Raw genomic sequence first — 25,914 nt, forward strand, 5'->3', positions numbered from 1 at the left:
ATTGTGGTTATTTTTCTACTACAGAGTTAAGGAAATACATTCATATATGTTCAATTTAAAAGTAATGTGCCTTGAAAACGATGTTGTTCATCAGGTGAAATCCATAATACGTAGTTCCATATATAATTAAGATGTGTATAATAAGGATGTTGGTCCAGAAATCCAACTTATGACTTATTTATTACATCCGGTCGTGTCTTGAAACTAATTAGTAGACAATCCATTAATAGAAATTTGTGATTAAGTTTAAGTTGAGGGTGGGATAAGGGATTAATCCCACATATCTAGCCTTTTAATTTACTTGTAGATGAAATGTTTAATTTATATACTCTTCATATATGTATTTACTTTCATACTAATATATATGTATGTATGTATCGTTTAATGAAAATATTTACAAAAATCAATGTACACATGGAGAAAACATGAAATGCTAGCTAGGTAGGTATGTATGTATGCATGCATGGGGTTAATGGAGGGGTTGAATGAAATATTAAAGGTAGGTTCTACTTGTTGGGTGATGAGAGATTGGCATCCGATGCTCATGCATTCAGTATAAATTCATAATGAGGGTAATGTATCATGTAATGATAAAGTGAGGAATAGGGTGAAGGACCACATAACCATAATCGATATATATTACCATGCAATGCATCATCCTCACCCTCATCCATCACCCATTAATTCATTTGCCCTATTCTCAAGGGTGGGTAGTGGACTGGCAGACAATGCATTATACATATATGCGTACATGTACACATCCATACATATGGGATTGATGGGGACAGTTCAAGTGATGATGGGTCACATCCATATCTCACATCCACTCAATTTCTCATCTCTCCTCTGCATATAATAATATCAAAATTAATATTTTGAATTATAATATGAATACATCAAATTAAAAATTAATTTTTGTAAGAGTAAAATATATATAAACATATATGTCGAGAGAGAGAGAGATGAGAAATAAAGAAAGAATCTGTAAGGTCAAATCATGTAGTTGGGGTTTTGGAATTTAGCGGTTATGATGAGAGCTGTCTTGTCATCCAACCGCACCCCCAAACTCTGGGCGTACCCTGCTGCATTATCTTCTCTCCAATCCAATCCAGGGGGCATACGCACCCACCTCAATTTTCATTATAATTTATATTTATTATATCCCCCAAACTATATACTGCTCTTGCACTTCATCAAATGTGTATATATATATATATATATATATAAGTAATGAATGTTCTGTCACTGTTAATATTTAATAATTAAAACATGAACAGATAAATAATGTATTATTTCCTAAAATTTGAAAATACTTCTTAAAATTGTGAAGGAGTCCAACTTCATAGATACTAGTTTCAGTCTAACCATTCGTTAAATCTAATATGTTACCCTCACGTGAATATAATTTCCACATTTTTTGAGGTTTTGATCAGGACATACAAGTATCTACTGTCTATAGCAAAATTATTACTGCATCCTCTAAAATTATAATCGTAATTACAATTACAATCCCAATTCAAAAGCAAAACTTACACAAACATTATCTAAAAAATATTGCATTAACAACCCCTCAAGAATTGTAGCTGTAATTTTACAAAAATAGGAATTATTTTATGTATTTTAGTCCACTCTCAGGGTTCTCAATATAATTTACTCAAAATTAAAGGTTAGGACATGCAGACATTACATCAACTCCAATATGAATGGATGATGCAAAAACCATGGAAAATTGACATTTGAAATTTAATTGTCGGAATTGATACTAAATTAATTTTGTCTGGCGGACGGGAAGAAAAGAGTATTTATGTCAAACTTAAGACCACCAAAAGAGGTTGATCGCGCTACCGAATGCCGTGTTTGGTAAAATCGATAAATTCAGAAAGGCAACATGATAACCAAAAACCAAATGCAGTAAGACAAGGCAGATCTTCCTTATGACAGATAACATGAGGGCAAATCTGATCAGTTCATCAAGGGCAGTACATCAAGGGCAGTATGTGGCTGAAAGCAGTGAATTAGCCTTGATGGTTGGAACTTAAACTGAAATTTGACAGCACAGAAAACTACGAGGTAAACCCCACCCTGTTAATAAACTTTTCTTCTATATATAAAGCTTGTATTCGGACCACAAGAAACATGGAAGTAGAAAAATACAATGATTGATAGAAGCATCAGTTCACCTGGCATTTCTTCTGCAACTCCCTTCTCAACCCTCATTGTTTGGTACAAGGTTTTACATAGTCCACATCAGCCAGGGAAAAATCTGAGGAGAATAGCTGAAAGACTATCCTATTTCTGGAAAATAGAGCACATTACAAAACATATAACACTCAGCCATATAGTCAAGAAACGGTAAATAAACATACAGTCAAAGAACTGAAAAAGGGCACGTCGATGTAGTGGCCTAACCAGCAGCAACTTGACCTCATCAGACTGAAGACTCCAGAGAGAGCCATGGATGCAATTCTAGACTAACAAGTTAAAATTAATAATACCGTGATCCAGAGTTGTAAGCACGGCCTCTAGGGTATGGAACTTTAGGCTCAAATCCGTGATCTCTAGAATTTCCAGGGAATCGACCTCGTTCTCTGTAGGAGTCGTAGTAATCGGAATTGTACGCCCGGTGTGGTTCTCCTGTAGGTGGACTCCCTGCATTATAACCCCTAGGTGGATCGTTGGGGCCCATGCCACTATTTGGATGTTGTTCCATAGTAATCTGCTGATACTGCTGGTGTCTTGCTTGAGATTCCATCCGAAGAAACTCTTCTCTCTGGCTGGCATGCCGGGCTCGAAGTGCACCTAACTGCTCTTCATATTGTGCGTTGATTAAATGTATTCTCTGAAACACAGCATATGCACGCATTATAAAGCGAATCTATCATTAGGGTAAAACACACTAAACAAAATGAACAGATTATCTAAGCCAAATCTCATCCATGCTGTTTTCTTCCCAAATGCAAAGCACGTCTCAGAGCAGAAATACTGACTCAATCATTTTACACTTGGATAAAAATTCCAGGTAGCATCTACAGCATCATAATGGATAATCAGGAAAATAAGATAATTTCTGTTCCAGCAAATTTATATTTCAGTCCACCAAAAGTCTAATCTTATTCACAACTTCAAATTGATCTTCTAAAGATTGGATTAAACACATGTTTGATGAAGTATACTGTCTTTCATCCTAAATTTCCGGCTATTTTAACTGACTGCAGCAGGTTTTGACATCCATCGGATCATCAGGGAGGACAGTAGTCGCAGCAAAAGTTGTAGCTGTTTCAAACAAGCTATGCGTGTTAAAAAATGGTTCTTGTAAGGTTTGATTAGATGACCTGTAAGCAAACTAAATTTTTCATTTGAGAATCAAGCCTCATAAGTTGGATTAAGTGCCTGGTATGATCTGAAAGCTGGTTCAGTCAACTTCTAAACAATCAGCAAACACCTTGGTTCCATGCTGCAAGAGGAATATAACCATATCCATTTGATTCTTCCTTGCCAAAGTCATGACAATGATGATTGTAGAAAGCATATAAAAAGGTCAAAAATGCCTTGATCAATGTTTGCACTTTAGCAAAAGCAAAAAAGAGCAATTGTTAGGAAATTAGCATAAGAAATACTCCATGAACTTAAACAAGAGCAGATACAAACCTCCCTATGCCTAGCATTTTCAGCATCCTCTGCATCAATTTGTTCCTTGCTCAGTTTCAGGATGTCATCAAGAAATCTCTGTTCGAGGCCTTCAAAAGTCTGCAGCACATGATTATCTTCATACCCTATGTCCATATCCTCTTCATGAGCTTGAGATCTGGGATCTCCGCCACCTTGTTTCTCTAACGGCATCCGCGGATCAAGCCTCTGGCTTTGGTAATAGGATCTGGGTCCTTCATGTCCTTGACCTTTAACACAAATAGGTCCAATTCAAACAACTAAGGAGAGTGAAGTTATAACTTGTTCAGCTTTAATTTCTATTGTTCTTTTGAGCAAGTGTGTGGGGGAAGATGGGGGTCCGCCAAACGTTTGTTGGCGCTTGTTGAAAATGGAAAACTAAATAATCCTCTTCGTGGCTTACCATATCACAAATTAAAGATCTCCAGGTATTAGCTTGGAAAGTTAAAATTAATATACACCTCTGAATAAAATAAGTCATCAAAATAGTTATCGTTGTGGTAGACAATGGTCTAAAAAGCACCTTCGCTGGCTCTAAATATATTGAGTTAAATCGTGATTCCTACGGCCAACAAGAAGCAAAACTTTCCCAGATAATTTGCCAGTATAGCTGTTTGCTTGATTCAATCAACCAAAATCAATACAAAAATAATATAGATAGCAATCAAAATCTTCCAGACATGGCAAGCTCTTAATAAATTAATTGATCCCAAACCCTTCTTAGAATCAAGTAAATAAGTAAAGTAAGAAGCGGCCATTGCCTCAATTTTTTTGAAATTTTCAATGGAGTCCCCCAATGACGAAGCAAATATCAATATCTCACTAAGACCTCTCCATGAAATCGACCCTGTCTTATCCTGTTTTAACCAAATACTGAAACTTGGTCCGATCCTCGGATGATTTCTAAAAGTAGAAGATTGAGGATTTATTGTTTTAGAAATGTTCTATATAAGACAGCTTGGCCAGAATTAATGAATTTATTTAGACATCAATGCACATATTAGCACTTCCCCGATGAACTCTTCATATTAGTTTCCAATTGAAAAATCCAGTCAGGACATAAAAGATCTAGGAGATATCTCTTAACTGGTAGTTTTGTAGTTCACCAAAAACCATTTTACGCTGCCAGGAGCACTGTCATCATTCACAAACACCACCACAAGTTGACATCAATATAGCTGAAACGAGTGTTAGTATAACCACCTATCAATTTCTTGAATTAGTGTTTCCAGTTCACTTGACCTCACCTCAATTCTCCCACAACACAAGCCTTTTTCTGATAGCTAGAAAATAAACACAGCCGCCGTCTCAAAAGAGCTAAAGACTGAAATCATGTTAGTTAAAAATTTCATTCATTTATAACACAAAAACTTCAACGAGAATATCTACTTCAGACATGCAAAATAGGCACCACAAGAAACATGATACAGATTCCAATTTCATCACATTCAATCGGAACTGAAAAAAATTAAGTAATTGAGCGAACGAACAAAACAAAATATCAAGAATCAAGAGAGAGAAAAAGAGCTCGCCATCAGAGAAAGGCGCTGTAGGAGACATAGCAGTTTGAGGCAATTTATCCTGACCGCCATCTCTATCCCACCGCCATTCGTTGTGATGCTGATAACTCTCCTTCTCGATTGGCTGCGGCTCCTGATGCCGCCCCTGGTAATACCCAGACTTGCTGTTTTGCTGCTGCTGATGCATGGGGCCGGCGGCGCCACCATAAGCGTGGTGTCCACGGCCACCGCCACCGCCACCGCCGCCCGAATCACCCCCGTAGTGCCCCCCTTGCCTTCTCATCTTCACCTTTACTGCTATAAAGTCGACAAATTCTTGCTATCTTTCCAAATTTACAATCAATCTCTTCTATCAATATTTTAGTGCAGTGCAGGGGAGAAAGTATTTGGGATTTGTCCCAAATTCAGTACAAAGGGCTAATTAACTTCCATTGTTGAGGATGTTTTTCGTTTGTTTCAATTTTGGCTAAGAAACAAATAGGGTAGAATTGGAAGATTGAGACATAAATGTATTTGGGCCGAAAAGTATTATATTGTTTGGGCCTTTAAGCTTCAGCCCAAGTTTAGAATTAAAACAATTGTCTTTTAGGCTGGGCCCAAACTTAAGCCCATGACGAATACTGGTCATTTTCTTGAGGCGTTGTTGAATGGAATTGTGCAAGGGAAAATCAAAACCTGCGATGGGCGACAACAGTGGAACCACCTCCTCCACCGCTGCTTCCACCGCCGACGAAGATTACCTGCTCAAGCAATTCTTCGCTGAAGTCAGCGAGGTTGAGCGCGACAACGAAGTCAACAGGTTTCCATTATAATGAATATGCGTATGGGTTTATGGTGAAAAAAGATTCTTTTAATTTGTTCAATTGGGGTACCTCTTTTCTTTTATTTACCATATTTTTGCAGAAGTTGATAGATGTGATATGAAAATTGTTGTGCTGTGATCGTGTTTGTATGACTTGAGCGGATGTAATAGGTTTGTATCCATGTGGCTGTAGGTCAAATGGAAGAATCATTAGGTAGACGAACTTCGAGAAGGAGAAATCTTTTGGATAACTCTATGTACAATTACATTTGAGGAAATAATTGCTGTAGGTGTGGATAGTGAAATTTAGGTTTGATTTATGTGAATTGGTTAGATTATTCACCAGGAGCCATTCTATGATTTCATGCAAAAACAAAATTGAAAAAGAAGGCAGTTTTAAGCATTTGACTGTAAACAGCAATGGATGATTTCTTTTGGCTCAAATTTATGCATCGGTTCATGCTCAAGATAAAATTCAAAATAGTTACTTTTGATGCATTCTTGCTTCAAAGGAGGATCTAGCATTTCTGGACTTTCTGATTTGAAATTATACTCTATAAAAAAGCTTTCGTGCTGCTGATGCTGTGTGTTTTACCCTTCTCTGCAACTACTGGAAGATTGAAGTGCTTGAGCTTCAAACCATCTTCTTGTTATCTCTGCATATGGTGTTTCAAGAAAAGACTTCTGTTCTCATAAGACCTTCCATAAAGGAATCACTGAGCTGATTGATATTCTGCAATTGACTTTGTTAAAACATCTTGTGTTAGTATATGTCTTGTATGAGATGGCACCTGCCCAGTGTGAGGTCTAAGTTGGTCTAACTATTATTTATATTCAGAGTAATATCACTTAGCCAAGATTGAAATTGTTTAAGTTGCACATTTACTTAACCTAAAAGTATCATTGGGTAATAATATTAAAATGGAGTTGATGGAGTTGCAAGCTATAAATAAGAGGCTTAACCGACTCAAATTGGACATAAGAGATTGTGGTGTTATACTCGAAGAAACCTCTCCTTGTCTCTGCCTTGTATTGGTCCTTCAATTAATCATTTCTTCATCTGTCACAAATGCAAGTAATTTATCATGTTAGACTTACATACTTAAAGATATATGCTATGATTTATGACGTGCTTCCATTGACATACCCCTTAACTTTTGCTGTAGGATCCTTTCTTGCTTCAAGTTAAATGCTTTTGAATATCTCAACCTACCATTTGATTCCTCTGTAGATGAAGTTAAAAGGCAATATCGCAAGGTGAACTTTTCATTGTATGAAATTACTAAGAATTGTTTTTGTTGATATCATTTTGAAATAAACCGAAGTGCTTATTGCTAGTTTATTCTTTGCAGTTATCTTTGCTTGTTCACCCCGATAAGTGTAAACATCCACAAGCTAAAGAGGCATTTGGAGGTAAATAACTTTGTTCTGATGGAAATATGTGATTCCATTTATGTAAGCTTGTATCCTTCTGTGCACTAGAAGATGATTCTCTCTTTTTTCCAAAAGAAATCTTTAAGTTGATTGCTTTTCCTCGGATGTATTCTAACAACTGCTTTTCTTTTCTTCTTAACTTCATTTTTTTGAGCTTTCATAAAAGCAATATGTCAATATGGCATGCTATTAAAAGTTAAGTTGAAAGTTACTCAGTGATCAAATGGCCCTGTTAACCGTGCTTCATGGAATATTTCATATTATGTATGCAACAGGAAGACTGATATATAAGTACCATGCAGAGTAATAGTTGTGACTTTGCCATAGTTGAGTTTGGATATTCAGTATAGAACATAATTTTGGAATGTGCAAACTTATGATTGGGGTATTTATATTTATTTGTGTACTCACTCAAGGATTAAGCTGTCATTCAGGGAGCTAGGAATAATTAGTATTGCTAGTGGTGGCTCTCATTGTAGATACAGTAGTAGTTCAGATAAAAAAGTTTATTTTCAAGGAATGCTGTATGTTTGATCAGTCATTCCAATTTTGCTCATTTCTGATAATATGATCTTGATTAGCAGATTTATAGTGCAACTATTGCCAACTTATGTATTGCGGCATTATAGCATGTCACTGTTTCTGGTAAAACTATCATGATAGTTGCCGGATTAATTGGTTTACAAAGATAGAAGTCAAAAAGTTCTCTTCAGCATATGTGTTTCACAATTCTGATTTAATTCTTAGTCCGATCCATTTGCTCATGAAACAGCTTTAGCAAAAGCTCAACAAATACTACTTGACCCACAGGAGAGGGATTATCTTTTGAACCAAGTCAATGCTGCAAAAGGTTTGTCCTAGAGCTTACTTCTCTTTCCTGTCGATTTCTCTCTTCCTTTTATTTATTTATTTTTGGACCTACTCCATTTTTGCGTGTTGTTTCCTATAATTAAAATTTATGATTTAGATTTTTTTTTTTTTGTATAAGTTTTAGATTAAACTGCTTGTTAGCTTGATCTGGCTTTTAACACTGCATCATTTTACTGTACTATGTTTATCTAATTTTATTCCTCGAGATCTCTGGTATTAGTTATCTATTTTTCACTGAGGAAGCCAGGACATGTACTGGAGAGTGATACTCTGTGTAACAGCAAATTAAAAGAAATATTAGTAGCTGGGATACCAAGAAAAGAGTTGATCCATGACTAAAATAATCTAAAACCCGGAGCTATATGGTAGTGTAAGTGGATGGCATTTGCCAGTGTTCTACCCTCTTCTTTTGTTTCCTTTTCATCTTTTTGGCTATTGATGGAGCAGCCTGGTTTCCATGGTCCCTTTCTCATAGTAATCCAAGTTTACTTATGCTTACTTCTGTTTTTCTTACTCCATTTCAACCATCCTTTGATTGAATGATAGTCAAGTTCTTTATCTTGTCTCATTGGGTTTCGGTGTAAATAATATCATATTATTGTTACCTGAACAGCATATACTATTCCTTATGCTGGTGGTGATGGATTTTTTTTTCTCAACCTTCACATAGCCCTACTTTATTTTGCTCCTTATTTGGTAGCTGATGCTACAGGTTCAGCTTTTTAGCCCTTTTCACATCTAATCTTATGCATTCTTAAGGGGATGCCTTATCTTTCTTTTCTTTTTCTTTTTTTTTTAAATGACTGTTAATGTTGCTCCTTTTGGGCCCTGATTAGTATTTTTTCTAGTTCCCTCACATCACCGACTTATTCACAGACACACAATTGCTATCCATGTTGTCAGGTCTTGCCAAATGGATCACTACAAGGATCTTTTTAGGCTTATGAGGCAGATCTGCAGATTCCTCTACCTTTCCTTTTAAATTCCAGTTTGCAATGATCAATATCTAGAGAGGCTCATGCTTCTATGTATGTAATGCAGAAGAACTTAGAGCAAAGAGGAAGAAGCAGCTGAAAAAAGACACTGCTTCTAAGTTAAAGTCATTAGTGGATGAGGTAAATTGATCGGATGTTGCTTTCTTTCCATTTGCATTACTGAAACTGAATTTGTTTATTTGTATTGATGTGCGGAAACACAATGAACTAGCCCATTTATGAATGAATTTAGAATTTTATAATAGTTCAACTCGTAGATGAAAAGCATCCTTTGGACTTTGACACTTGTAAACAATGATGCAGGGAAAATATGAGCAGGAATATGAAAGATCAGGGGAATTCCAGCAGCAGTTGAAGTTGAAGGTTCGAGAACTCTTAACAGAGCAAGAATGGAGGAGAAGGAAGATGCAGATGAGGGTATGCTGCATCAGTATTATATTATGAGTGAACCAATTTCTTTCTTATCAACTTACTGTATGCTGCTCTGAATGCTGCAGATATCAGAAGAGGAAGGTAGATTAAAGAAAGACGAAGAAGAAACAAAAGAGATGTGGAAACGAAAGCGTGAGCACGAGGAGCAGTGGGAGGGCACAAGAGAACAAAGGGTTAGTATCTCATACATTTATCATTTTGTAGAATTATCCTTGTAATTACTTGTTCTCGGTATGCATTATAATCTATTGTGTGGGCATTTGAAGCTCAGGGATTCCTAAACCATATTGATTATGTTGCAGTTTTGATTTGTTTGTGAGGTTTCTTCTTGTGTTATATAACACTCTTGGAACTGCCATGTCTGGGATATAGGCTTGCTAGCTCATGTGCAAAAAGTGTTGTGCTGTCTTATTATCGTCTGTTGGTATGAAGGGGATGGAAGGGATTAGAAAGGAAAAGAATCAATATTTTATAGGTGAAGGGAGTGAGATGTATTGAAGAATATTAGAGCAATCAGCTACTTGTCATTGAAAAAACCTGGAGATTGAATCTTGCTGAAGTTGTGGTGGTTTGATTTGTCATTCAGCCGGAATAGAGGTGGTGTAGTTTGTCATTCAGTTAGGTAACAGTAGCGTACTTTCAGCAGTTGCTCATTAATTGTGCAGCATTTCTCTTATATCCTGGATTAAACATTCCCAATCCCTTTTATTTTATTCCTTAATCAATTAGTATGGACATGGTCGCCTAGTGTTAAATCTGGAAGGAAATCCAAGTGTAGATTGAAGACTTATTCCTCTCATGTAATTTGCGGAATTTAACTTTTTGTATTTGGGACTCTTTATCTGAAGGTTTCCAGCTGGAGGGACTTCATGAAGGGTGGCAAGAAGGTAAGTAAAATCACACTGCATCTCCCAAATTGTCAGGTTCAGCATACATGAGGTGACTCAGAGCACTCATCCTTTTGAACTTTCATAGGTTAAGAAAGGGGAGCTTCGACCTCCAAAGCTGAAGACAGAGGATCCAAACAAATCATATGTTCAAAGGCCAGTGAAACGAGGGTGATTATAGTGGCCCCTCCATCATCTGATGTCCGCTGATAGACCAACCTGTCCTATTGCCTGAGAAAGCCTGAATTCTAGTGCTAGAATTGTATCTACTTATGTTGTTGTGGGCCATTTAAGCTGGCTGCACTTTTCACTCGAATCATATCCAGTGCAACTCCTTGCATTTGATATCTCAAAACAGACATAGCAGCGCCCATAGAATGGGGATTGGCTTCTTAAATGTTATCCATCACATCCCCTCCCCGCTTTTATGTTTGCCTGAGATTGGTTATATTGAAGGTAATGTGGCCTAAGTAAGCCGTCGGTATTGTTATGACACTGACAGATGCTAGCGGAGCTTACCAGCAGAAACATAACAGTTTAACAGTTTGGTCACCAGCTTTTTGAGCTCAGGACTGAAAGCACCATTTGTATGTTTAACTCTAAGGTTCCAACTCTAGGCATGAGGATCCAGTCCAAATTCTTGAATGACAGATCAAAACGCACACAGTTTCAAGCAGAAGGGAGGCCATCATCTCTACTCATGAAAAAATTAACAAAAAACGGATTCTCATCTTCACACAATGGTTACATTGTATTGAACAGAAACATGAATTACACAAGGCAATACCCTCTATTATACACGGACGACCCAGAAATTGCAACATGATCTCGCTCACCAACCACGTATAAGGACCTCATGTCCTCTTCAAACAGAAAAATAATACACCTACATGACCAAAAAAAGTATAGAGAAAGCTAACTAGGAACAACCAGCCTGGCTGCTAAAGGGAGAGATGAACAACATCCTGACTCTTACCGGTTTTCAGCCCCAGGAAATGTCAGGAACCCCCAAATTGCTTTCACCACAACAGAGTATAGACATTGCACATCAAAACATATCTTGTCTCCTGAAGGCTTCTCAAGCATGAATGAGGTGCCCAAAGTCTTCCAATCTCCGAGAAGAGTATGGCTCTTTCATGAATATCTCTTTGTAGCATCATGCTATGTACAAATCACTGGAAATTCCTGGTGTTAGCATGAGCCTGGAAGAAGTATAGGAAAATCTGGGAGCATAATCTAAATCCAAGCAAGAGAACCTCGGTCGTTAGGAACTTGAGGACGGCCTCTGGTGGGAGTAGGTGGCCTGTTAGCATTGAGCTCCTGAAATCCAACACGAACACAGAAAGAGAAACATGGTTAGCAACATTGAAGATTGAGAACACAACATTTAAAATGAAAGGTTGCAAACATCTGCAGCACCTGCATCCAAGTGTCTTCTATATGCCGTTCAGGGGAGGTTTCTGGGGATGAAATTGCAGGTGGCAATGGGTGAATTAGTTTGGGTACAACCACTAAATCTCTACCCAAAACTAGGATAGCACCAGCATTGTTGGCAGTACCTGCAAAAGTCAAGAATAAGAACCTTCAACACAGCAAGGCACAACTAAATTGAGTCCAGCCATTCTATGAACACTAAAATAGTGCGTACCGCAGTAGTTTGTCGCTGAGAAAAGAGTGATTAAATGTCCCTGAGCAAATCTTTCAAAGCCATCCATCACACACTCATGTGCTCGAACAATCAATTGAAGATCGTTGTTGTTACAGAATTCCATAACACGATCAGGCTGTGAAGCAAAGAACTTTGATGAACTAAGAGGAAATAAATGGGAGGTAAACATCAATTGGATCAGATTTGAAGCAAAATATTAGAAGAAGAAACTTCCAAGCAGGCTAGAGAAACCCTGCACGGACCTGTTAGGTGATTGAAACTCAGCGATTTTATCCTCGGTCACACTTAAAATATAGCTTAAAAGGTAAGACAACAGGTCAAATCTAGGGACGGTGTTTGCCAAAACATGAAACTAAAAGTGATAAGGTTTTTGTGGGCCCAAGGCACAACCAGCAATTTTTCAAATATAGGTTAGAAAAGAATATCATCCAACTTCCTGGAAACGAGAATTATATTTTTACCAAAGAACTAATATTCTAATAATTTTATACATGCATGTTTTTTCTTGAAACCTCAATATACAAATATTTAGTTACTTTCAGATATTAGAGCAAAATTATATTTTATTAAACACATTATTGTTTCATTTAGAGATTATAATTACAATTTATGTGCGCACATGTGTGATATAAGCTTTGTTCTTTTTTGCTATCTTATTGATATATGCATGGTTATTGATATACATAACATAAATTTGCATAACAAACTTTAAGAACATATGCAACAATTTAATTGGGTGGGTTGGCCTGGATCCAAAATAGAAAGGCCCTACAACTTATTTATGATTTCAAATCTCACCCCAAGCATGATTTGTGAGGGTGGCAGGCTCGAGTTTAACCCTAACTCATTTCATCCCTAGCCTTTGATACAATCAACTGAGTCATCCACCAGAGTTGAAAAATAAAAAACAAAGTTCGTTGCATCAACCTAACAGGGTATACAATGTTAATATGCAATTGCTCTTTGTATTACTCATTTTTCCTTAAGCTGCCAGCAGTGACTGTTCCTGACCTGCAATTGCCTCTGCACAATTTTAATTCCAAAAAAAATAGGCTGCCTAACCTAGTTTCTTAGAATCATTCTTAATCTTCACCAAACATAAATTGTTTAGCAGCACAATCTACATGTCTTTTAGAAGACTTAGAGCTGCAATTCTGCACTCATTTGCGTAGTCATCAATAGCATAAATTCCCAGCAAATTTAAAGTATAAAGAAAAGAGATCACACACATTCACACACACGCACAGTTCCAAAGAGGAGGCCTCCACAAAGGCAATACAGCACAAAGAAACAGAAGCAGAGTTTTAATATAGGATATAAGTTGAAGAAAATTTTAACAAAAACTGAAGAGAAACACCCACCCCAAAGGTTACCAAACCAGGACCTCTTGCATTTGGTCGCAGTCCTTCTACACTGTCATTCTCAGTGGGATCAGACCTACAATGAAACATCCCCATCAAGAATACAATAAAAGAAATAAGAAGACAAATATTAAACATAATGGCAAACACATGTACTAACCACAACAAGTCCATAAGAACAATAGATCCTGCTTCCATTGCAATCGGACGCTGAATATTCTCAATCTGTTCTACATGGTTTATCGATCTCCCAATACCACCATGCATACAAATAATTTTTTTCTCAATTAATGCAGCCAGAGGAAGCCAGTTGAACAATCTGTTTATCCGATGCCATGCCCAAATTCCATCTCTCTCACCCTGTTCAGGGAGCAGTCAGAAAGCCTGCGGGTTTATCCCAAAGAACAAAGCTCAGAGTAATAGAACTTTCGGTAACTTACCATACGCTCAATGCACTCAATTCGAAAGCCAAAAAGAGCATTAATATCCGCAGCTTCATGATTACCACGAATCAAATGTATTTGATGGGGATGCTCAACCTACATACCAAGCATTTGGATAAGATAGTTTATTAGCTTGTTAAATAATAAAAGGAAAGAACCAGTTGAGAGTTGACATATTAGCCAATACCTTGAGAGCTAAGAGAAGAGTGATGGTTTCCAAACTGTGTTGACCACGATCAACATAGTCTCCCAAGAAGAGATAATCAATATATCTGATAGACATTTGACTTAATGCATCAGATGGAAGCCAAAATTTTACAGCTAATGTGCAAAACAACATTTTACATAGATCTAAAACAGTCAAAGAATTTTGATTGTCAAAGTTATATACAAAATCAATTTCAGATTGCTCACATTGTTCTTCAAATGTAACCTCTTGACAAGTGACATTTAGCAATCTCCAGGATTGAATTTCTCCACTTAAATAAAAACATCATTGGTAAGCTTTGCCTGCACAATCCATCACTAGCCCACCCCAGAATGTGTTCTAAACTCATCATGCTTTCTCATGTAGCAAGGCACAAAGCAAAATTTCTAACTCTATCAGAGACATTACAATCCAAGACAGATTATACACACAACTACTACACCGTGAATATGGGACTTCCTGCCTTTGCTCTCCACATTTATATCACAAAGTTGTCCAAATTAAAGGTATGCAATAGCATGCATAAGAATCAGGTCATCAGTACAATTCAAACATAGTCAATCAGCAATAACTGCAAATGCTGACAATGTGCGGAACCTTACTGCTACCAATCAATGTGCATAGCCAAAAAGTGTTGACAACGACGAGCATCAATACTAATACCAATCATTTAGGCAAACTGCTAGTAACAGGAAATATAGTAAAGGAGCTCTGCTGAAAACGTACGCTATATCACCAGCAGTAGAAGGTGATCCATATTCATCAAAAAGTCGCATAAGATCACCAAATTGCCCATGCAAGTCCCCAAATATCTTAATAGGAGCCTTCAGCTGTAGTACACTAGGTTCACTTGCAAATATTCTCTCCGCACTATCACAAAGATCTGCAATCTCGTTGCAATCCAAGAAAAATTGTCTGCGAACTGGAGGCTTCCAACCACGAGGTTTAAGAAGATGGGCAATCACCTGGCAGACAGGCAGTGAGCAGCCATGAGGCTACAACCTCAGCAAACCTTTTTGCATCACAGACAAAATCTACAATGTTTTCTAGTTGAAATAAACCAAAAATTTTGGGCCATATAGTAAATAAATTACTGTTACAATTTTAAGATAACTATCAGGGATATGAAAATGGAACTCGCTGATTGACTTCTTGAGGATTCACATTTTCAAGAAACAAGCTTTTCGTCTTATGCTGTCCTAAAGCACCTAACTCGCCATAGGCACAGTTCAAATTGGTCGGTAAATTGTGCCATCTAGCAGCTTGATGCAAAAAGAAAGGGTTATAATGATATATTCCTTCATTCCAATCACTTGTATCATACAAGAGTACAATTTACTATATTCTACAAAATAATACCTTCTTTGGTACACTGTTAATAGACATTTGCCGATCTAAAAGTTTCCTAGCTGCGGTTGCGCTTTCCGGAGTTCCATAACTGACACGCCTGCCTTCATTTTCGAACTGATCAATTGAAAGCTGTCTGACCATCCCACCTAAAGCACCACCAGTCTCAGCAGCTACAACCACCTGCATGCATTGGTGGCAGAAAATGAAATGATTAACAAACCAGCTCTGATTGAAGTCATACATTTCATTATCATGATACTGACAGCACGATGATGGAGCCTAACTCCAGGCGGGGCAGAATTATTTGACATCACTGAATCAGGCTTGGTCAAGATAGATACTTGCTTCCCACTAGGGGTAGCCTCTGCCCCACGATCTCTATCTGGCAGCTCAAGTTCCCCATTAACTTGTCGAGCTTTAGCAGCCGCCAGTGCAGCACTAATGGCCTCAGCTTCTGCTGCTGCAGCTTCAACTAAGTACTCAACACCTTTACTCAACCTTCTGTCCAGGAAATATTATATTCTGTCAGAAGTTGAGGCAACAAACATAGCCACACAACATAATGATACAACATGGTCCATGACATAAGGCAATTTAGATATTTTACCGGGAACCTTGGAGCACTGCGTTTTCTGTGCTTATGTCCGTATAAATATCACCATTTACAGGGGGAGCAACAGGATTTCCCACCACAACTGCACCATCAGCAGCAGCAGCGTCAGGCACATTCGCCCCATTTCCTTCATCAGTATATCCATATCTACCTGATAACCTTCCTTGCTGCACATTGGACGCAGCTGCTGCAGCAGCTGCATGGGAAGCTGCACTAGTTGTTTCAGCAGCAGCCAGATCTTCAGCAACAAGCAAATCATCCAGCAGCACCCCTACAGCAAGAAAAGTTTCCGCTATTAACAAAGCTCATTGCTTAATTAACACAAGGAGAAAAGAGGGTCCAGTGAGCCATATCAAGTGTAAAGTTTGGCCATCAAATCTTTGAAAGAAAAACAGACAAGAATATCTGATGTAGATCCATACATGGATATGGAACAGAAAACCAACACAAAAACATGAAACATTCAGCATGACTGATGCCTCCTTCTCCCCCTATGGCAACATAATTAGGTTCCAAATTAGGGTATGGAACCCTATATCTGAACACATTGAGAAACGGCCATCAATATCAAATTCCACAATATGGATTCATACAGGCAGTACTTTTACTAAATCCTCAACATGCCACCATTAAGTGGATGCTGACAACCCTCCTGGAGCTCTTTTTTATGCCGACAGTCTTTTCACCAGCGTAAAAGTTCAACTTCTATACAGACTTTGAAAATTTCGAATATGAGGCATCATTAACCCAATTAAAAGAACCCAAACTTACAACACCACCTACAATGCAGATCTGCATTATCACATAAAAGCTTCAACATTTCTAACAGTCCCACACATTTGAGGATTTTAAGTATTAATCTTCATTTGCAAGGTCAAGTCTCAAGACCTTAGTATTTGCAATCAACAGAGATCTGGATTCCACTGTAGAATACTGTCCTTTCTTGTACTCATGTCCAACTTCGTTTTTGACGTCCCACTACAATTGACCGAGCGGAGTAGTCTTATTGGGTCAAGAAATTGAAATGTACCTCAAGTTGGAATTGGGACCTTATAGGCAGCAAAAGACTTTACTCCAACATCATATTACTCAAAAGCATAAGTAAGAGGCTACTTATACTTGAAATTTTAGTGTATCGTCTGCTATTAAGTAGAAATAGAACCCAACTTTTCAAGATTTTGAGAACTATTCCTAAAGATATTATACCTCCATAATTGTACATCAGATTAGTAAATATAAATGTTAGACAAAACACCAAAAAGAATAAAACTAATTAACTATACAAGTTATCATTGAAAAAACAACAAAAAAAAAAGGCGAACTACTGTCATGATCCCAGAATCCAATATTTATAGATAACATCTTATTCATGTAGCTGTATCATGTCTCACCCCCACGCAGGCCACCATAGATGAAGATCAAGTCACCGACAGCGGCGGCAGCATGCCTACAGCGCCTTGTCAATTCAACTGCGGCATCCCCACCAGCAGCATCTGCGCTATATTTTCCGGTCCTCGGACTTGTGACAACAGATTTTGTGTCACACCAAACTCCAGCTGCAGTATCCAAAACTACAGAGAAAAACAAAAAATGAAATGTTTATTTGAGATATTAACTACACGAATATTCCTCTAGGATAACTCATTTTTTGGTAGATGTAAGAAAACTTTAATAGCAAACTTAAAATAAGTACCTGCCACACTTGAGGAGTCCTCTACCATGCGCCCGCCGCCGAGAGCCCCTCCAGATACATGAAGACGTGCATTAACAAAAACCTAGTAAAATAATATAAACATGAGGTTTCCACTCAGGAAAAAGCACAGTGATATTAGACAAACTATACGTAAAATATAGTTCACAAAGAGAACTCTCAGTAAAGAACTTACAGCTGCATGTTGATATCTTGGAGACGGTGAGACACCAGGAGCAATGGCCCATTCCCAACGACCATCTCTATGTTTGGCAAGCCCATATGCACTAGCCAGTGGCTGCATAATCAATCATCCGAAATGAAGTCAAAGGAAAGTAGAGGCAAATGTAGCACACCTGAACATGAAATCAAGAACCAACTTTCTGAAGACTTCTCCAACACTTTAACAAAAAGCCTATCCAGTAATTTATGCCAATGGCTAACCTTGCAAGACTAGTATTTACTAAATTTGGATTTTCACATAAACATTCAACACAGTTCGCTGGTTGCTTCGGAGACCAATATGATTTATTTTGTCAATTCCCATAAAATATTTTAAGCAGTAAAAACATCTGGTAAACAACCTATTTTAAAACTAGTGCAAAAGATCCTAGAAGACAGAAAATGCACAGCTACCCTGGATACCAGCAAGAAAAGGGGGTGTTGACCTTTAAAGAGGCATGGAATACAAATCATGTGCATAGTTGTTAGAGGCGCATTGCGTATGATAGCACAAAGGTTCTCTGGAGCCATGGCGTTGTGCAGTGGGCACCTTTGTGAAGCACGGTGCTTATTTGCAATAACAATTTATAAATTTAATATTACCAAACTCAGCAGGTTCAAGATTAGGTTTTTTCTTTATTAGCCAAATGTTTCTGGGAAAAGGAAATTATAGAATTTAAGAAAAATCATAAAATTTATTTATTTAGCAAATTATTTTATATTATAGGAAGAAGATTGAGTTATGACATTATATAATAACAATAAATTATATCACATAAAGTTGTCAAAATTTACTAAAGTTTCAAGGAAAAAACCACAAAAAGAAAGAACAAATAAGAGGAGCAATGGTAGCCTTTCACAGAAAAGAAAAGAAAAGGAACCGAACGCAGTAGCATCAGGGAAGAAGACATTTCCTGAAGAGCTGGAAGAAAAACGTTACTACTGGATCTAGAGCATATTAGGGTTTTCTTTTCATTTTCTTTTTTTAATAAAAAGCCAAGGCCGGGCTTCAGCATGGCCCACCTCATGGCACAGAAAAAAGAGGCTAGCCAAAAGGCAAATGCCATTTTTGGAAACTGGCAGTGTGCTCTCGCCTTTTGCGCCATCCGCCATTTGTAACTGTGATCATGTATTATGTTTGGCAGAAAACACAGGGCAAAATCATAGTACATACAAAATTGTCGAGATAATCTTTTCAACAAAGTATCACGGCACAAAAAAACTGGCTATAATATTCAGGATTTCCCATCTATCAATGCTAAAAAGTGAATATGAAGAAATTACAACAACCAGAGTGCCAATTTGACATAGGGAGAAACATCAATAAAAGAAGTCATCGGAGACCATCATCGTATGCCATAGTAAAAATTAACAGTAAAACGGGCCATGGAATCTGCCCCTATGAATCAAGCACGAACATTACGACATAACAGGCACTATAAACCACCAACCATAAAGTGTTAAAATGGTGCGACTACAGGTAGATATTGTGTGCACGAGTGTTATTTGAAAAAAATATACAAACTTAATCATCTTCATTGGATGGAACTTGGAAGAGTGTAAAAGTCCACATTAACATAAGGTATTGTATTGAATCATCAAGTTGCAATTTAAATATGTAAAGTTTTTTTATGTTGACCTTCAAGTCAACTATTCCACTTGATTCAATAGACATGAAGAAATAACTTTTCAGGCAGATGCTGCTATAACTCTCATATGTTCCCACCCTAACCCAGGATGGTGCAGCAAATAGAATCATAGATAACCCGAATATGAATGAAAGAACAAAGAACCACTGCTCTGCTTCATCTGAGACCTCATAAAAGAACATAGAGATGATACTCTAAAAATGAAAGGAAATAGAATCACCTATTTGAGAAGAACAAAAGTAAATTGCAGAATTAAAGATTACTTCATGATATAAAATTTCTTAGAATCGCACTAACCACACTATTCGCATCCCTCCCACCACAGAGCAAAAGAAGACCATCAGAGCGCGCACTCGCTGTTGCATACCTGGCCAAGATGAAACATTAAAATAAGTTTTCACTTTATACATGATTGCATTGAGTTGCACAATGTCCTTTGAGTATAAAGGTTATATCAACCATCAGAATCTCAAGTAATGAAACTCAAACAACCAAAGATGACCACAATCTTATAGTTGAGACATAATTCTAGGGTAGACGAACAAGTGCTGCCAGCATGAAGGTGGGGAACACATTACCCAGAAACCACGTGTGTGAAAACTAACATTTCTTGAGTCCATTGGAAAAGTATCAAACCTGATTGCATAAAGGTTCTCGGTCCACACAAGCCTCAAAAGACCCAAGTACTTCCTCCTAGTCCGATGGATTTTTCTAACTAATCTCACATTCTCAAGCTTGAAACAAAAAAAGAACAGGCATGATTTGTTCACACTTAAGTTTAGTTACTGATGAAGTAGATCCAATCGTCCAAAAACTTAGCCTTGTTTTGTTTCATTCCCATTCACAATTTCCACCTGTTTCCATTTTCTGGAACAGTGTATTGAGTGAAGACATGTTTGATTATATATTTGCCCAGGAAATAATTTTAAAATCAATAAAAATATAACCATCAATTGCATTCAAATAAAAAATGCATTAATCTGACACCACTAACGATGAAAAATAGAACTATCAATTTCATGCAAATAAAAAGTATATATTTATTTGACACTAACAAGATAAAAATCTTATCAACTAATCCACACATATTTTCACTTTCACATGAAAATCTATACAAAACACAAAACACACATCTCCTATTGGAGGCCGAAAATTAGAATGATCAGAAAAACCAAAATGGGCATCGTTGTGCAAAATGTAAGCCAAATTGTGAATTTTTTTTTATATCCTGGATGTAGCACTCCTTTTATAGCACAATAACCAAGCAAAAGACTATTCTCCGGCTATTTGATTAAGGCAAAGTATATCTGTAAAAGAAAAGTAAGAGAAGTCAAAAACTTTAAGCAACTTTGTGTGGACTAGCTGGCTGCGGACCCTACATAGAAGCAGTGCAAAAAAGTTCATAAGGTGCAAGAACTGTCACAGAACTCTTTATAGATGGAAAACCACGAATTTGTCCTTTCCCTCCGGGTAGGGAAACATGTAATAATCATGATATCAAGGATTTGCAAGTATTCATGAAAGAGTAAACTCTTCAAGTAGGAACAAGGAAACTTCTTCAATTGTAAGAACCATAAGGCTACAAACAAGAGTGCAAGTGTCCCATCAAAATTGGATAACAATCAATCTAAATGATTCAGATGTACTTATACAACTTTTATGGAAATATTATAAGAGTTAAGGGCCAAATAATGTTAAGAAAAGATCCAGAAACAAGAGACATAAGGAGCTCCTATTTTGTACCGCAAATATTTATTACAAGAACCTGAAACGTGCAAACTGGCATATAAATGAAATAAACAAACATTTTTGTGCAGAAAAAAAAATGAGGATGATTAAGGAAGAACTGAGGTCCTAGTTTTTCAGGAAGGGCTGCCTTACTAATTAATTCCCTTGAGACGGGCTGTTGTGATATTTTCGAAGTGAAAATCTAGCTCTCAGCTGCAATGTACCAGAAAAAAGGAATCGACAAACTAAATATGCTTCTGTTTATTTTTTTAAGCTACCTTCAACTATCAAGTAGAAAAACCATGCATGCCAAGACTTGCAATTAAATGAAAACGAGACGAGCACCACATCCAAGAGGTGAAAGATCCTTAAATGGCTAGCAAGAAAGCCTTCAATAAATCAATGATTTTAAGCAAATGACAGTGGAATTACAAGCAGAAATGGTAAATCTAGAGAATTAGAAGTTAATGCCAAAGGGAAGAAAATATATGGAAAGACTACTAACATAAAAAAATAAGGTCAATGAAGGTCACAAACTCACATGCAAGGTGGTGGACCTTCACCCTCTGGTTCCAGTTTTCGCCATTCATATGGCTTTGCAGCGGTATCCAGTGCCCAAACATCAGCTAGCGGTCGTTTTCCTAATGACCAGGCCCAAATTATTTCCTTACAGAAATTAAAAATTAGAACAATGAGAAACAATTGAAAACTACACAAACCATCATTTCCGCCAATTGCCATGAGATATCGTTGTCCAACCAAAGCCATGACATGCCCATAGCGTGGTCCTGGCCCAGGACCTTGGACCACAACCCTAAGTGAAAGGCAAACTTAAGTCTAGTGATCAACAAAGAAGACATTGACAGAAATGTAAATGAATTTGCTAATGCAAGAGCAATGGTCTTTCATGAATTAGTAGCAGCTGAGCATATACACACTTATGTAACTATAAGAGATGCCAACCTATGCCATCTTGGCCGCTGTTGCGTAAGATCCAGGACATGAAGATCTTCCGCAGACAAACCAGCTGGACCAATCCCACCCTGTGATGACAATACTAATTGCATCACACATATCAATGTAACATAAAAACAAATGAGTTAACTTTTCAGCTCGCTCCACGTGTCAACAAACCTGAATAACAACCATGGTACCTACAGCAGTTGCGACATGAGCTGCCCGAGGTGTGGGCGGCTCTCCAATTGGAGTTATTCTGTGGAAAGTTTAAAGTCCAAATCTTGTCGTGAAAAGTTCAGATTAACACAGAAGAAACAACCATACAGGGAAGAAACAGAAATACAGAGTAATGAAGTCGTCATGATATGTAATTAACTTAAGCTTACCGAGACCATTTATTTGTCAAAACATCATAGCAGTGCACGTCAGCAGTAGCACCTGCCAACCCTGCAATAAATCCGTGCTTAAATGTAATTAATTGCCCCAACAGAAAGAATTACCTAAGAAATAAGTTACAAGCACATCATCATAGAGAATTCTGAATGTCATTTCAAAAGTTCTTAGCAGAAGTACTAAGTATGTACTAGCAAAATTTCCATTCCTTTTTCTTTCCGGTAAACTTTAGAAAGAAAGTTCATACTAAATTCAACTTAAAAATTTAAGTTAAACCAAAATAAACACTCAAATCCCTGAAATTAAAACCCACGCATGTATATATGCATATAAACAAGGTATGCATCACTGAACCCACAAAACCTGCAAGCCTCATACGATGGAGCAGACAGTCACTTAACACAAATGACCACAGCTAATAAAGTAGCAGAAAGGTATTCCAACCAACTTAAGGCAACTAAAAATCCAACAGCACCTGGGGCAGAATACCATCTTCTGACATATTAACAACAGTTCGGAATGCTCGTAACCCATAAAATCCGTAACCATCGATATTATCAAAAGTCAAAAAAGAAACATACGAATTCCAGCGCTGCCGGCCGATGAAGGAGTTCCTGATGCCGCAGAATTCCCTTCAAGGGCTGTCGCTCCCCCGAACAGAATTAATCTCGGGCCAATATACCCAGGAATCCCCTCTTCCCCAACGGCAGGCACAGCAGTCAGGGTGTGGCCACACCGCGGACCGGGACCATCCTCCTTCTTCTCTATTATCGCGTTCACCACACTGTAAGTCGGCGCACAGCGTGGACCCGCCACCACCGGTCCTGGGCCAGCACCACCACCACTATTACTACTATTATTAATAATACTGCTATTGTTAGTCTGTTGCTGCTGCTGCTGCTGAGGCGTCGAGGATTCGGATTCGGTTGGCTGGTCCACACCATTAGCCGTGGTGGGCTGCTCCGAAGGATCGTGATCGGGCTCCGTAGCCATAGCCGAATCCACGTCCATATCTACCCAATAAACCCTAATTCCGACGGTTTTCAATGAGATCGGAACTTGAATTCTCAAGAATTCGCATTTCCAATCTTCATTCCGCCGAAAAGCCCTAGCTCCGATCCTCCAAAATCACAACTCACAAGTAATGCTCTTTATTTCAAACCTCTCCTCTCTCTCTCTCTCTGCAGCGGTGACGAGGACTACAAACGCCACGCACTTTCTCTCTCTCTCTCTCACCCCCAAAATCTCTCTCTCTACGAATATATATATATATATATTTGTGTATATCTATATCTCTCAGCTTCTTGAGAAAGAAAAGGTAGAGAAAAAGAGAGAAATTTCTTTTACCATTTCCAAATAGTTTTTTATTTTCCTTTTTTCTTTTCCGTTTTAATGATTGCGTGTAGTGACTATGTATGTGTGTAGGGCTGTGATGACCCCCCCCCCCCAGCCACCACTCCCACGGCGGAATTATCAACCTTTCTTGCTTGCACATTCTGCATCTCCATCTTGTACCTTTTACTTTCACCTCACCTCACCTCTTTATCAGTTATTATGGCATACTGTCCCTACATGCATATAATAAATAATTTTTTAAATTTTAAAATATATTATAAATAAAAATAAAATATATAAACCAATAAATAACATTTCAAATAAATAGTAGAAGAAAACCAACTTAAGTTGGTGTAGTGGTGTTAACATTTCAAACGAAAAGAATTGGTGTAGTGGTGTTAAGATGATGTTGAATTATTTTTTTTTAGAAAAAAAAGTAATTACAATTTATTTTTAAGATTATATAATTAGTGATATAATGGTCATATCAAAAATTGGTGCAACGGCGTAATTATCCGTCATTTGTGTGTAGAGGCCCTTTTCTTTTTATATTAGTATAAAAGTATACATATAGATAACATCATTCTCCTAAATAGTCCACATTATTTTTTAAGCTCCAATTACTTACTCTTTATATTCATTTTATTATATGCACGTAAGTATTGGGTATCGCAAATACTAATATTCATATAAAACATTATAACAATTCAGAAAAATGTTATCTTATTGACTTTTTCTATATTTTCTTTTACTATAAAAACAACATATAAGAAAATATACTGAAGTTGTTTAGCGATTTATGTCAAAAAAGTACAAGATTCAAGTACAAAAGAAATTTAAAATCTATATTTCATCAAATTTGTTTTCTATAAATGCTTTAGCAATAATAAATAAAACGGCCCAACGCGTGTTAAAGCAATTAATCTAATATCAAATATATTTTTAGATACATCCATAGTTCATATTTATATTTTATTAAATACCGCAAAAAAAAATTAATACGTGATTCAGTATGAAATATGCGACCTTCTTTGAATGATCCAACTCAGCCACGCAATCTTCCCATATCGCTAATGGGTCATGAGGATTGAAACTCGTACGTTAGGCTCGTCAGGTTCGTCCCGACTAAGACCCTCCGACACTCAAATTAGTTCGGATCGAAATATAAATATGCGATCAGACGTTGTATAGTCGAAAGTAATGCTAGCTACCTTAAAATGACTCGTATACGAAATATTTATAGGGCCCAAGTGTTTTGCCCTTAAATGAGGGGCTCTTTTATCTTTTTTACATAAATATGTGTAATACCCCATCAGTGCGTATTATCATTTATTGTAAAATATTATCAACCATTTACATTTCACTGAAATATCTTAATTTTAAGACAAATTCGAAATCGTGAAATTTACATACATTAAGTTTTTGGGAATCAATTTTGATAAAATGTGAACATGTGCAGAAAATATGAAAAAAAATTATATGATTTGGAAAGTTCTCTTTTGTACATAGTTTGCTCTAGGTCGATTTTTAATATAACATTTTATTGTGGAATATAATAAAAATTATCTACCAACTATTTATACTAGTATTATATATATATAAAGTATCACAAAATCATAATTATTTATAATAGGAATAATTGCAATCATTTTTTATGAGATTTGATATAATTACATGTAAACTCTTATGG

The 25,914-nt window shown here is 37.1% G+C and overlaps 3 protein-coding genes across 7 annotated transcripts; 1 reads left to right on the top strand and 2 right to left on the bottom strand.

The window, feature by feature from the left end:
• Positions 1-2,083: 2,083 nt before the first annotated feature.
• Positions 2,084-5,652, bottom strand: LOC105170997 (uncharacterized). Its single transcript, XM_020696532.2, has 3 exons — positions 5,199-5,652; positions 3,649-3,896; positions 2,084-2,839 (listed from the first exon to the last, which is right to left on the bottom strand). The coding sequence occupies exons 1-3, from the start codon at positions 5,467-5,469 to the stop codon at positions 2,486-2,488; spliced, it is 873 nt and encodes a 290-aa protein (XP_020552191.2). The 5' UTR covers positions 5,470-5,652; the 3' UTR covers positions 2,084-2,485.
• Positions 5,653-5,826: 174 nt separating this feature from the next.
• LOC105170998 (Chaperone DnaJ-domain superfamily protein) lies at positions 5,827-11,003 on the top strand. The gene is made up of 9 exons (XM_011091984.3): positions 5,827-5,985; positions 7,155-7,245; positions 7,341-7,401; positions 8,195-8,272; positions 9,334-9,407; positions 9,591-9,704; positions 9,785-9,892; positions 10,568-10,606; positions 10,695-11,003. The coding sequence occupies exons 1-9, from the start codon at positions 5,834-5,836 to the stop codon at positions 10,779-10,781; spliced, it is 804 nt and encodes a 267-aa protein (XP_011090286.1). The 5' UTR covers positions 5,827-5,833; the 3' UTR covers positions 10,782-11,003.
• A 312-nt stretch (positions 11,004-11,315) lies between these two features.
• Positions 11,316-24,248, bottom strand: LOC105170999 (serine/threonine-protein phosphatase BSL3). 5 transcript variants are annotated; one of them, XM_020696862.2, is made up of 22 exons: positions 23,471-24,248; positions 22,883-22,943; positions 22,674-22,752; positions 22,503-22,582; positions 22,259-22,353; positions 22,081-22,180; positions 20,109-20,178; positions 18,137-18,238; positions 17,944-18,025; positions 17,642-17,821; positions 16,402-16,521; positions 16,245-16,332; positions 15,901-16,135; positions 15,647-15,817; positions 15,014-15,252; positions 14,267-14,351; positions 14,077-14,175; positions 13,797-13,996; positions 13,637-13,712; positions 12,255-12,390; positions 12,026-12,165; positions 11,316-11,926 (listed from the first exon to the last, which is right to left on the bottom strand). In XM_020696862.2, the coding sequence occupies exons 1-22, from the start codon at positions 23,898-23,900 to the stop codon at positions 11,843-11,845; spliced, it is 2,952 nt and encodes a 983-aa protein (XP_020552521.1). In that variant the 5' UTR covers positions 23,901-24,248; the 3' UTR covers positions 11,316-11,842. The 5 variants fall into 5 exon arrangements, with proteins under 5 accessions (XP_020552521.1, XP_020552520.1, XP_011090290.1 ...); XM_020696861.2 differs by having other exon boundaries at positions 15,901-16,138; positions 23,471-24,247; XM_011091988.3 differs by having other exon boundaries at positions 11,316-11,781; positions 11,863-11,926; positions 15,901-16,138; positions 16,245-16,521; positions 23,471-24,246.
• Positions 24,249-25,914: the final 1,666 nt, after the last annotated feature.

Source organism: Sesamum indicum, linkage group LG9, assembly GCF_026168435.1.
Source record: "Sesamum indicum cultivar Baizhima isolate 11 linkage group LG9, ASM2616843v1, whole genome shotgun sequence".
NCBI classification, from domain to species: Eukaryota; Viridiplantae; Streptophyta; class Magnoliopsida; order Lamiales; family Pedaliaceae; genus Sesamum; species Sesamum indicum.

Bases quoted from the DNA above. Each gene is read 5' to 3' on its own strand.
- LOC105170998 (XM_011091984.3), top strand. From the start codon at position 5,834: ATGGAATTGTGCAAGGGAAAATCAAAACCTGCGATGGGCGACAACAGT. The intron at 7,246-7,340 runs GTGAACTTTTCA...TATTCTTTGCAG, and splicing joins TTAAAAGGCAATATCGCAAG to TTATCTTTGCTTGTTCACCC. The intron at 8,273-9,333 runs GTTTGTCCTAGA...TATGTAATGCAG, and splicing joins CCAAGTCAATGCTGCAAAAG to AAGAACTTAGAGCAAAGAGG.
- LOC105170999 (XM_011091986.3), bottom strand. From the start codon at position 23,900: ATGGACGTGGATTCGGCTATGGCTACGGAGCCCGATCACGATCCTTCG. The intron at 16,522-17,641 runs GTGAGACATGAT...TTCTTGCTGTAG, and splicing joins CTATGGTGGCCTGCGTGGGG to GGGTGCTGCTGGATGATTTG. The intron at 13,713-13,796 runs GTTAGTACATGT...GTTTCATTGTAG, and splicing joins GTTCTTATGGACTTGTTGTG to GTCTGATCCCACTGAGAATG.
- LOC105170997 (XM_020696532.2), bottom strand. From the start codon at position 5,469: ATGAGAAGGCAAGGGGGGCACTACGGGGGTGATTCGGGCGGCGGTGGC. The intron at 3,897-5,198 runs GCGAGCTCTTTT...TTTGTGTTAAAG, and splicing joins TACAGCGCCTTTCTCTGATG to GTCAAGGACATGAAGGACCC. The intron at 2,840-3,648 runs GTTTGTATCTGC...GCTGTGTTTCAG, and splicing joins AAAATGCTAGGCATAGGGAG to AGAATACATTTAATCAACGC.